The sequence below is a fragment of the Pterocles gutturalis genome, unplaced genomic scaffold, assembly GCF_000699245.1.
Source record: "Pterocles gutturalis isolate BGI_N339 unplaced genomic scaffold, ASM69924v1 scaffold26809, whole genome shotgun sequence".
Taxonomy (NCBI): Eukaryota; Metazoa; Chordata; class Aves; order Pterocliformes; family Pteroclidae; genus Pterocles; species Pterocles gutturalis.
In genome coordinates this window covers 16,216-28,920 of record NW_010128992.1, presented here as the reverse complement: position 1 = coordinate 28,920, position 12,705 = coordinate 16,216, and the positions used below count along the sequence as shown (strand labels likewise).

Sequence of the window (12,705 nt, the reverse complement as noted above, 5' to 3'; positions counted from 1 at the left end):
AACTGAGGCTATAGTGAACAGCAACTACATTTGGACATTGTTATTGATGGGAAAATTGGTGATCTTTGCCTTTCCAGTACCCTGGACACACTGCTTCTCTCTTGTCTTATACTCTTCCAAATCTTACTGGACTCAATCCAGTTAAATTAAAATCACAGCTATAGAAGAGCATTTGTTTTCATTGTATTCTAACCTTTTGGTAATGTATCCCCTTTTTCAGGGAAGAATACATCCATGATAACTCTACAGAAACGGTGATTTACTAAATAAATGCAGCAGGAGCAGAAGGGCCATGGATTTGCAGCCCATCCTTCTCTGTTTTCAGTTGCTTCTCCCCAAGAGTCTGATTTCAGGGTTGATTCATATTAATCTGTGCTCAAGCTGCCACCAAATGGGGAGTCCTCCAAGCATCTCCCCCACTGTCTGCAGCCCCAGCCTTCCACCAGCACTGGGGTTTGCATGGGGACAATGGCCACAAGATGATGTGGCTGCAAACTGACTCCCCAAAAAAAGAAAAAAAAAGTCATTGAATTTATATTGAAATTGAGTTTTTAATTGTTGAATAACAGGGATATTGTTTTCAAATGCTCCCAGAATACTATCCCTGACAGGATGAGACAGAAAGATGCCAGTGAACCAAAGAGAAGAGTGCCTACAATCCACTGATCATGTCACTGAGCCCAGACACTGCCGTCAGAGGTGTGACCGCAATGCAAGGATGCGTCTTCAAGCTCGCTTGTGTCATATAAATCAGCACATGGTATATAATTTCAGCCTGGACCCTGTGTCTAACTAGGGCAGGAGCTACTCCATGTTCATTAGTGGTTCATGAGCTTCCCAGGTGAAAAAAGGCCCCCACTTAAAGCAATTACATTTTTATTTGTGTTGCAGATTTATTCCTAGAGCAGAACACTTCACTGCAGAGAAAAGAGGTCAAATACAAATCCATCGTCAGCTCCGCTGTTGTTATGCTCTTTGGTCTTGCTGTACTTGGAAAACCATCGTCCCTGCAGAGCTGCAGCAGATTTATTTTTCTTTGAAAGTGTTTTTGTTCCTGCAAAGTTTAAATAATTTTGCAGATATCTTTGGGAAGGTATCAACAAACTAAGTCCAGGGAATTCAGCATTTGGATTTTACCATCTGTTAACTCTAGTTTGACTTTCTAGTGCTTTGGCCCGCACAGGTCCAGGTGGTCCAGCCTGCCTGGTTGGCCAAATCAGGCCAGCCAAGTTCCACCCCCAGCAGCTGAGGCTGTCCTGCACTGCTCCTGGCTGTTAGCATTGCTGAAATCACCCGTGACCCTGTCTATTTTAGGCAGTGATTTTAAACATGTGCCAGAAGATGCCCTCCCTCTGGCCAAGCCAGTAGAACAGTAGTCATCTTGACAGATGAATAATTAGGCCCTATGTACATTGCCAAGGCACCCAGCATGCCTGCAAGAAGGCGGTAGCTATTTTTTATTCCTGTCAAGCATAGAGTGTGTTTCATGAGCGCCACGTGAAAACAGCAGGAACACCTTTCTGAGCAAGGAGTAATGCAAGTGGAGAGCACTCCTAGTTGCACACCCCTAAGTGAGCAGTAAGAGCAGGGCAGTCCTAAGGCACCCAGCTGGCTGCAGACAGGGAAAAACTTCACCCTCCCTGCTCCCAGGGATTTCACCTTGGGAATGCAGCCATTTCTGTTGGCATTAACTGTTTGGATGAGGACATGTGTCTGCTGCACTTGAAATAAGCTCAACAGCTAAGACAATGATCTGTTGAAGCCAAAGAGCAGCAAACCCAAAGGCACATATCTGACCACAACATCTGTGAAGTCTGAGTGACTCCATCCTGATTTTTCCAGGCAGAGTCTGGTTCAACTCAAGGTTACAACAAAACAATACTGGACCTTCCCTCTCCTTTTTTTTTAAGGGGAAGGGGAAAAAAATCCTTTTATTTATTTAAAACCAAAATAAGAAAATTCATCACTATTCATCATCATACCTAAAGCCGCTACTCATAACAATACATTTGCAAAGACGTCTTTACACACGCAGAGAAGCAGCAGTCATCTAGGTGGAAGAATTTCTATCTGCATTGAGCAAGCTTTAATTCAAATTTCCAGTGTGTTTTAGAGTTGCGACAGCTACTGATGATTAATCAAGTGGCAGCAGTCTCTTACCCTCTCTACCAGAAGTGCCCTTGATTAGCCAGACCCTTTACTGGCTAGATAAAATTAGCAGACTGGAGCAGCTGATAGGAGCACAGAAGTTTCCTTACAACCCTCAGCTATAGGATAGTAAGTCTAGCAGAAAAGCGTGGCAAACTGTTACTGCAGCCTAATCACCAGTGATCATCTCTGCCTGTCTTTAAATTAAATTCATAGTTTGTCAAGGCAGACTACGAGTCATACCCCTGGCAGGCTAACAGGGATCTGCACTGTCAATCAATGTAGGATAGAAAAAAGACGTTAGCTGATGCCCTCTCAACCTTCTCCATCCAAAACAACTGAAATTAAGAAGGGAATAAGGGTTATTGTTCCATTTCCTCTCTGTTGGTTAGAGTCACAGTCTTAAAGCTAATTAATCCTAGATGTTCCAGTACTGCGCATGTAAATGCAATGCATTATATATACTCTGTGGCTCGTCACATCTGTTCAGGTCACTTATCATAAAAGTTTGCTATGTTAGGCGTTGCAAGGTCAGTACCATTTGTAAGCTTATGTAATTTATTTGCCATACATAAATACATTGGTTTTAACTGTTAATATGTTAGAATTTTATACCCAGCTGTCTAACTATGTCAGATGTATGCCCCTGGTCTGGATACGGGACAAGTCTTACTGTGTTGCAAGCTATATAAAGGCCATATTTCTGAATTAATTTGCTTAAGCAGAGAGGAGGGGAATAAATACTTTTTTAAAAAAATCTAATATTAACCACTCTGTCTTCATACCATGCCACAGGAATTAGAGACTCTCTAACTTTTCCAATGCAGAAAGACCTGTTAAATTACAGAGCCACAGATTCAACCTTAGTACATGGCACATGTCCCAATAAATAACATGTATGCTTTTCTAGATTTATATGAAACATATCCTGTAAGTTGAATTACTGTCATTTTTATATCCTCTGTGTTGAATGACTACAATTCTCCTTTATTTATGGATAAAAATAGACAGGCTATGAAATAGTTCAGGTGGCAATGCCATATGGAACATGGAAGTTCGAAGCTCTCCCTTCTTCTGGCTGCTAGACGTGTTTGCACACAGACACTACATACAGAGTTATTCAAGATAGCTGTGGAATTGTCTTTGAAAACCTCCACAGAAAGTGGGGCACCTCCCTACTTTTAATCTTCCGTGAACAAATAAGAGCCCATAACTTCGCAAAGGCTGCCCGATATTTGTTGTGCTATGAAAGGACCGGCAACAGCACACCTCGTGGCTGGTGGGAGTGACGGCTCTGAAGTCCAGCCTTTGGGCAGAGTTGGGAAAAAATGCTCCTGCTCGCCAACGGGGGAAGTAGATTCATGTCAGGAGCAGAGGAAACACATACACCTATGGCAGCAGAGGGTTGGTAATGCATGAATGGGAAATCCCTTCCACATCCAGGCAAAGGTGGGAAGGGAGAAATCACAGCATTTCCCAGCTAAGTAAACATGTCCTGCCAACAAGGAAAAATGTCGAGTAGCCCCTTCCACACTCCTCACTCTCACAGGACACAATCTCACAGCCTTGAAAACTAAGCATTGCCTTCTTGCCCAGACATAAGATTTTGGTACAAGAAGCCTGATAAATAATTAGGCAGACTCAAAGAGCCCCATTGCTTGTTTATGGCTCAAGCTAGACAAAAATAAATACTTATAAAAAGACAATTTTAGCCATGTCTCCTGCCTCCCCCCCACCAGTCAACAGAGTGATTGCAAAATGTGTTTGGGACAAAAAGGCAGATGACAGCTTTCTGCAGAGCCTGGGCTCCTCAGATATAACTATCCAGCAGGCCAACTAGGTCAGAAAATGAAAATAACAAGTTCTTTATGTAATCATTAGGTGGTAAAAATCAACAAAATTCCAGTAAACAGGAGAGCAAAATGTTTTTATCCCAAAGGTTGATACAGAATATGAAATCTAGATAAAATCAAGAATATCCAGTTGAGATGTGTAGCGATGATGCCTAGTGTCTACAGGCATACCTTGCAGACTGTAAGACAGTTTCACATCATCTGTCACTTGTCCAGTAATGACATGGCCCCTTTTAGGGATTATCTCAGCATCTCAAGCTGGGCCACTTTTTGAGAGTTGTATTCTCTTTAAAAGGTTAATGGTGAAAGTAACACTTCATACAAGGTGCCTTAAACAACCTGCAATACTTTTATAATTAAGATATTTCTGAAGACAGAGGCATCTTTGGAGCCAAACTCGGATCCAAGCTGGGTTACCTTCTGAAGGAGCCTCTCTGTTCCCATTAACCACAAACCAGCAGTTTTATACCTGTCAGCTTCTGACCTTAGGGAGGCCAATGGATTCTTTCTAAGGATCATGAAAAATCACTAAAAAAAAAAAAAAAGCCATGTATTGTCTGTAGTGTAAGCTTAAGCTTACTAAATCAAATCAAGACATGGAAAACTACTGCTTAACAGAAGGCAAAGGCAGCTGGGACCTAATTTAGTGTTTAGAGTTACTTGAGACGAAAACAGAGTCTCAGTGTCATGAAAAATGAGCACTAAACTTAGTTTCCCCCTTGGGAGCATGGGCGCTGATGCTCACCATTTCTGTGCGATGCTGTAGCAATACGAGTGGTTTTGCAGCTGCTTTCTGTCAAACATTTTTGTCTTGAAAAACAACACGGTTTCAAGCTCATACAATAAATCAAGGTTGTATACTAAATCAGAAGACTGGATTTCAGGAAGTCCCACAGCCGGCTAGAGCACCTCAAAACACTTCCAAGCTACTTTCTCCTCCCTTCTCCTTTTCCTAATGTTCTTAAAATTAATTTCTCGTAATTCCTTGTGTAGAAACATTCAGGTACTCATCTAGCAAATCCTACTGATGTCCATGCTAATCTGGTTGTTTCCCAGCAAGATGCTGAGTATTAGAACAAGTAATTAAAAAAAAAGGCACCAAAACCCCCACATTTTAACAAAGCCATATACAACAGGCCAGTTTCCAGGAACAAGAAAGTATTTAAGTATTTCAGAAATTATCAACAGTAAATGACATTCTCTTCTAGGCAGTTTTAGCCATAATATGAGGCTGAGGGTCCCAGACACTTTTTCTGTCTTCCTGGACAGAAAAGCAATAGCTCCTAATTCTGTGCAAACCAGGTACCACTCTGCAGTCATTTGAGGGCTTCAGTTTGAGACCCAAGACCTAGAAAGACCCAGATGAATACGTGACATGACAGGAAAGATTTCTGTGATATGCAGACCAAATTTCCCTTCCTTCCCCCTTAATTTTACTGTCTTGTCTTTCAATACCCAGCTATTTTTGGCAGTCTATGTCAATGTGATATTTAGAGAAAATTATAAAAAGGAGTTAGAAATGGACTGTATCTAACCCATATACAGATGGAGATAATTTTTTCTCTTATAAAAATCTGCAATTCTCTTATCAAATGTGCAACTCTTTCATGTGCAGAGAGAGTATAATTTATATCATACTTCTGCAAGAGCTCTACCACCTCCTTACCCAGCCACTACGGCCACTCTATCAGGTTTGACAAACTTACAGGTTTCCCTCATATTAAGTGTGTGAGGATTGAATTATAGCCCTTCCTCTATGCATTTGTTTCCAATTCTCCAAAGACATTTCCAGTTTATTACATTATTTTTGTGTTTTTCCTTTTTAACACTTCTTCAGATCAGCTGGTTTATTTTATCATCCTTACTTGTGTATGCAACGCTTCCCCCTGTCCTGTGAGGATTTCATCCAGTGCATGGTCATCCACTGTTGTGTAACTTTCTTGAACTCTTCTCAGCTGACATTTTTCATGACCCTTGTTTACAGTCCAGAGTGACTTTTATTCTCTGGAGCAGCATAGGTGCTTCTAACGGATGGTTGTGGGAATTACCAGCATTCCCCACTCAACACAGCAGGTGATGAAGTATTTATAGACTTGTATTTTACTTTAAATATATTGTAGTTTAAAAATAGGGACATTTGTACTGTTCCCAGAAGTTAGTTCCCCACTAACTCCTACCTAATTGTGATTAAGGTAAGATGCACAACTAAATTTGCAATGCATAATTAAATTACAGCTGCTTAATAAGTGGTCATATAGCTGTTGAGCCCCAATAATGTGTCCAAGCTCGATGCCCGGCTGCAGCGGCACAGTTTGTTAGGTGTGTGGCTCTGGCTGCATCTGAGATGGAGGAAGAGGCTACCCACTGCTGCCCTGTCACTAGTTTTGATCCTGCTGCTTTGCTTACGTCTCGGGGGATAACAGCCAGGCGTGTTCCTCACCCTCTCCTCTCCACACAACCCACGCGAGAAGCTAACCCAGGTCATAGCTGGGCAAGGGAGTGACTACGCTCGCTGTTACACTGACAAATTTTACAAGAGCACAAATACCTCATTCTGGCTCAGCTACAGCCAGACACATCTGCCTCTCACACATCTGCCTGAAGCTCTAAATTGTCTTGTCTCGCATTTGTTGCAGACTAAAACCACATGCAGACAAATAACACACGCACTCGCTAAGCCTAAAACTATCCGAGTAACTTCCTTTACCCTCTTGGGATATTTCTGTCTTAAGAGATTTGGGGGATGACACTGATGACTTTAGCAAACAGCAATGACAGATTATGGTGTTCCCAAGCCCCTTCCAATTTCTCCATCATCCCACTCTTTTGTGGGGTTAACTGATCGGGGAGCTTTTCAACTACAGTTCCCTAAGCAATCAGTGCAATGAAATGTGCACGCACGGTGGCTGCTTGCAAAAAAACTTACTAGTTTAATTCAAACCCACTTCAGTTGGCAAAAGCAAGCCACCACAGCGTGCACTAATAGGGGAAAGCGCAGCAGAAGCAAGGGGACCTTCTTAGCTGTAGTAAAGCAGAATACTTTGAAGGAGGCCGTTTCCTTGTCTGGAATAAGGATTCAGAGCTAGAGAAACCACCAAGTGCAACATGGATCTAAGAGGGAAGGCCCAGTTCAGCCACTGCTGCTGTGTTCAGGGCAGAAATGAATTCACAAACTTCTACAGCTCTGCAGCGAGTCAGGTAAGAGCGATTGCTTTTGGACTTAATAATAATGAAGTTATGCCACGCTGCGCTGACAAAACACGAATACTAAAACTGCCACAAGAACATAACTAGGACGAAAACCTGAGAAACCCATAATGAAAAGGAAAAATTATGCCACAGTGATGAAAATATAGTAATTCCTGTTAAACTGCTGCCTAAAGTGAGGTTTTTTTCCTAGCCACATCTGATTTATACTTATCAACGCAAGCACCTTTCCATAATCAATGGCTTTATTATTCTGAAAAGCAAAAGCCAACTCAAAACGTTACATTAAATGGATAGACACATGGCCAGCCGGGGTGGGGGGGGGGGTTAGGGACAAATTGTTCACAGATGTATTTTTTTAATTATTATTATTATTGGCTATGTTCCACAGCACAGAGGGAGGGGAGGAGAAGGAGAAGGAGAGGAAGAGGAAGGAATCTGAAACTTACTGGTTGACCTCCCCACCATCTGTGATTGAATTTCTCTCGGCCTCGAAGACTGAAGCTGGCATCAAACACTGGGTCATACATTGAATTGCCAACGATTCCATGTGATTCAGGATAGAGTCCCTTTGTGCAGAAGTAGATTAATTAGTAAAACCCTAATACACACAAATCCAGTTCCTCAAAGCAATCTGCAAATACCACCAAATTATTTTAAAATAGGTATCGTTGTAACTGCACACCAGAAAAGTTTGTAACTCTAAGATAAGCACATTTAAAACTGGCTGTAGTCATGAAAGCAGTAGGAGATGATTGAATTGTGCTAAAAAGCACAAAACCTCCTGTTACTCGATACTTTAAAGTATTTTCACACTGGTTAAAAGTTAGTTTCAGGGCATCTAAAGTAAGCAAAAATTTATGAAAAGAAGATTGATTTGAACTTTCAGTTCCTCTTTGTGAATTCCCTTTCTGGAAACAGTAATTCACTCTCTGCTTGCAAGAGTTACACTTAGCATTTCCATTTTATAATATTTTATCTTCACCAGAGCCTCTGTGAGATAAGAGTTATCTCCAAGGGAAAAAAAAAAAAAAAAGAGGCAAGTCACCCCAAGCCATGGTCTTTTATGACAATTTGTCCAACAGTAAAGGCAATGTAAGAGGTTTCTGCTCTTCTCCCTTTCTCTTGGCGCTCTCTCATCCCCAGCTATTTGTTTCTCCATCCCCTCCTTTCTCTTCCCATTTAACATTTGTGCTGAGGCTGCAGGAAAAAAAAGGAAAGGGAAAAAAAATGCAGCTGCAGGGAGGAAGTCCCTTAGCCCAGCTTTGGGAGCACTGTCGCTGTCACACCAGGAGCATTTGCATCCCAGCGTGGGGACAGCCTGGCTGTCAGCCGTGCCACCAGAGTGCCAAAGTGATGGTTCCTTTTACTGCAGGGCCAACCCAGCATCCAGACACATTCAGCAACTGTAAATTGTAAGTCGGCTGCTAAGTCAGCTACTCCCATGAAGGAACAACTGCTGGCTGTATTCTGGGTAGGATTTCAGGGGTGGTTTTTTCCCCCCCTAGAAAAACTGTGACCTGTAATTACACAGCAGTACAAATAACTGCAAAAGCAGGCATAAAGAAAGCACAAGAAAGCTGTAACACAGTGTACAATGGCAAGATACACTTTATCTCAGACCTTCAAAATACTGAAGAAAATGTTTAACATAACTGAAGGCCAAAAATGATGGACAGCAAAGGAGTTTTATTTAAAAAAAAAAAAAAATCTGCTTCCCAGAACCCACATTTCTACTGCAATGCAACATTTTATCATCAAAAATTCCTTCCCAGGGACTTACAGTAGCAAGGGTGTACAAGTTGGGGAAGGTTTTTGTAGGGTAGACAGGTCTCATGTAAGGAGAATGTGTTCCACAAGATCCTGAAAAATCAATAGGGAATGCAAACATTAGCAAGTGAAGCTCTCAGATACGGAAAACAAAAACAAAGAAAGTAATGTGCTGTGACTCAAAATGCTGCAGAAATTGGTTAAATTTTAACTGATTTAAATGAACATTCTGCTGCTTAACATTGGCAGGTCTTCCCATGAGACAGTAGTAAATCCACTCATGCACTCTTTGTACTTCACAATAAACAACTGAAGTAATGCAGCCAGAGGACCACAGAACCAGCTACATTTCCACAGACTGTTTTCCTTTCTGAGCTAGCCTTCTTCCAGAGTCCTTAGAAGTATCTTGCTAAATAAAACAACATGAGGAAAACGCAGGCTGATTGTAAGGGACAAATACACTAAAGCTGGATTTTCACAATGGGCTTTGGCCACAGGTCCCCAGACAGCTACAGGAGGGCCAGCACACACACACAGGAAAAAAAAACCCAACCACCTTTCAGGGGCACGGGCACACACACAACTACCATCCTAGATGGAGAAGCTCAAATCTGCATTGCAGCCAGCACTCCACAACCCCAGGCGGGTGGCCGCTCCCCCAGAGGTGTGTGCGGGACCGCTCACCACTGGGGCATGTCCCCAGCCAGTTATCACACATCCACTGCGGCTCCTGCACCCACTTACCCATAGCTTCAATATTTATGAATTGAGCAGAAAATTTTGTGGGCACCTCCCAACTAGCCTATAAGAGTGCATGGTATATATACTGAAGAGGCATTTTTTTTTTTGACGAAACCACATGAAGGTCACCGATTCCGAGCAGCATTCCCCAAACCCGCAGCTCTCTTGCCCACTCTCTGATTGCTACATGCAGCTTTAGTCAGGGTACTTTCAAGCCACCAATTGATACCGTTTAAACCAAAGGGGACTTCTGCCATTTTGCTTTCATGGAAGAAGACTTAATCTTGGTTAGACCTCTCAGTTAAAGGACCCCTGTGTTTGGTTCTACCCGCCAGCTCCACGCTGACGTCTGTTGCTCAATGAACAATGAAAACAACTGGGCTGCAAGAGCTTGTCTTTCATCTATTATAAGAAAACAGATGTACTCACTCAGTTTTTCAATATTGGGCATGACCTTGCTCCCTTTCTTCATATATGATGCACGGAAACCATCAACAGAGAAGATGATCAAAGGAGGACGAACAAAGCTAAAAGCAAAAACAGTGGGAGCGTAAGGCAGCATTTCAAAATTATTTTTTTTTCCACTTGCTCACTGAGACTCCAAAGAACTATAGTACAGTTACCGCATATGCTGTATGTCTGTAATTTTTTTTTGCTTACTTAACAGATTAGCAAAAACTGATAACCTGCATGCTCAGTAACATCCGGTATTTGCTCACAGTCAGTGGAAGGACTGAGCTCCAACATAAAAGATATCTTCCCTGAGCAGCTAAAAGCATATAGCCCAAAAAAGCAAGTGCTTATAGAAGGAGATGGAGAAGGAAAAAAAAAAACAGTATGCTGAATACCCACCCTAGTATACAATCTGTAATTAAAAACCACATGCCTCATGACAGCTGTTCTCTTTTCACAAACAAAAGTCCATGTGGCATTTAGAGGGGGCTCTATGAGGCAGAGCTCATTTTCACATACTAAAGGTGACAGTATTTAATGTTATTTTATTACAATTTTATTTACTGCTGCTACTGGGAGTTGACACTAAGTAGGCAGAGGTGTGTCCTGGATGGACACACCTGAGCTTTTAATGTTAGTCACCTGCTGCAGGTGTAAGCAGCCACCACTATCACCAGGAGAAGCAGGGGGCTCCTATCTCCTCCAAACTATCCTCCTAATAATAGCACAGACTGAGCTGCAACCCAACGCAGCACCTGACAGACACCTTTAAGGATAATAGTGAACCAGCTGGTTTCAACAGTGCTTACTTTCTCAATGTTATTAATGTGCTCAGATACCTCACTGTCAAGCCTGTATCCCATTGCAATTTTTAAATCCTTTCAGTTAGGAAAAGACTAAGAGTACAAAATGAAATTTAAAAAAAAAAGGCCTGAACTGTGTTCACATATGGCTTAACCTGAATTTTATTGAAACCAAAAAAGCCTAAACTTTTCCCCTGACTTCAAGGGAGTTTGGTTACCTTCCCTATGCAGGTAAATGAAGCAGGCAAACCCATCAGCAGGTGATCAAAGACCAAGAGTTCAAGCCCACATATCATATGCCACTACTCATCCAGCTGCTCAATGGCAAATGTGTTACAATATCATCAGCCTAATGGTGAAATGGTGAAGCATAGGAAAGCATCCAACCCACAGCGATTCAGCCTGTGTGACAGGGCCAGTGCAGAAACGTGGTGTTCAAAGGTCCAGGGCAGAGCCGGGGGACCACTGGCCATGTTGCATTTGACTTTGCAGTTGCATGCACTCACCCTGCTGGACATTCAGGAGCCTTTATCTCTTCACAGTCATCATCCACCCAGTGAGTTTCTCCTACCAGAAAAACACACTGAAGTTGAAAAAAAGTAATCTGTGGGCACAGATACAAGTTTCACAGTAAACATCAAGTAAAGTCTAGCACCAGCTAATGGACTGTCTTGCCATACTTGCCATGAATAATGAGTGGGTCTTTGTGCAAAGCCCAACAAATGATCTGGTTACATTCTATTCAACAAGAATATCCAAGCTAGCAGTCCTAGAAGTAGCTCTTAAAACCAGAGTTAAAAGTGTCCTTTTGACCGCAGGAGACAGCGGTAACACTTTAGGCACAGTGGTCATCTATTTTAATTTTTTTATTTTCGATCTGTCAAAAACAGGTGGTGCTGCTTCTGGCTGTGAATTCCCGCTCTCATGTCTCCATGAGCTGATTCAGCTGGCTAAAGACACAAAACAAAATTCATTCTGGGGAAGAAAAACAACTCTGAATAGCTTCCAGCTGGTTTAGAGAGCTGATCAGCTCATGGATCAGGTGAGACTCAGACACAGCTAAAAAAAGCATTAATACTCTTTCAGAGCTAGATTAGTTAAAATTACTTTATGTAATCAACTATTAAAGTTTTCACTGCTGAATGCTGGCTATAGAGTGGCTCATGATTTGCACTTTCACAGGTCAATTGAAAAACAAATGATTAGCTAATGAGGCTCATTTCCTGAATCCCTATTAAAGGAACTGCAGTTCAATTAAAAGAACAAAACAAAAAGCGCCATAGAAAAGATCTGCAGGAAATGTGTTCTGCAGCAATTCCAACTGACCATGACAGGAGGTGCAGGACAATTTCCAAGAAAAAAGCAAAAACAAACCACACTATCCTTAGATAGGCAAAGGCCTGAATAAAGAGGAAACACTGTTCTCACCTAAGACAGTGTGTCAGAATGACAGGGTCATTGAGATCACTTGTTATTAACCAATTAAACAAAGATTATGTACATTAAATCTGGACACATGTAAATTCCTCTATCTTGACCCTTGCAAGAAGGAGTTCTCAAAGAAGGCAGGAAAAGAGGGAGCTCACAAAAAAGGCAGGAACTGAAAACTATACCAGTATTTAAGTGGTCTAAGCCTTGGGTTTCTTTGGGAAGTGGAAGAACGTAATCTATGGGAATACAAATACTTAATTTGGATTCCCAACAGCAAAACTCAAGCAAAGAAGAAAAGG

At 41.9% G+C, this 12,705-nt stretch overlaps 1 protein-coding gene across 2 annotated transcripts in view; it reads right to left on the bottom strand.

Annotated features, from left to right (window-relative positions):
- ENPP2 (ectonucleotide pyrophosphatase/phosphodiesterase 2) overlaps positions 1-12,705 on the bottom strand; it is a 56,852-nt gene that overhangs the window by 34,477 nt on the left and 9,670 nt on the right. For both annotated transcript variants that reach the window (XM_010079812.1, XM_010079813.1), the window contains exons 5-8: positions 11,482-11,542; positions 10,149-10,246; positions 8,992-9,071; positions 7,658-7,777 (exon numbers count right to left, since the gene is read on the bottom strand). In XM_010079812.1, coding sequence (XP_010078114.1) covers positions 7,658-7,777; positions 8,992-9,071; positions 10,149-10,246; positions 11,482-11,542 — 359 coding nt within the window. The remainder of the gene's footprint in view (positions 1-7,657; positions 7,778-8,991; positions 9,072-10,148; positions 10,247-11,481; positions 11,543-12,705) is intronic.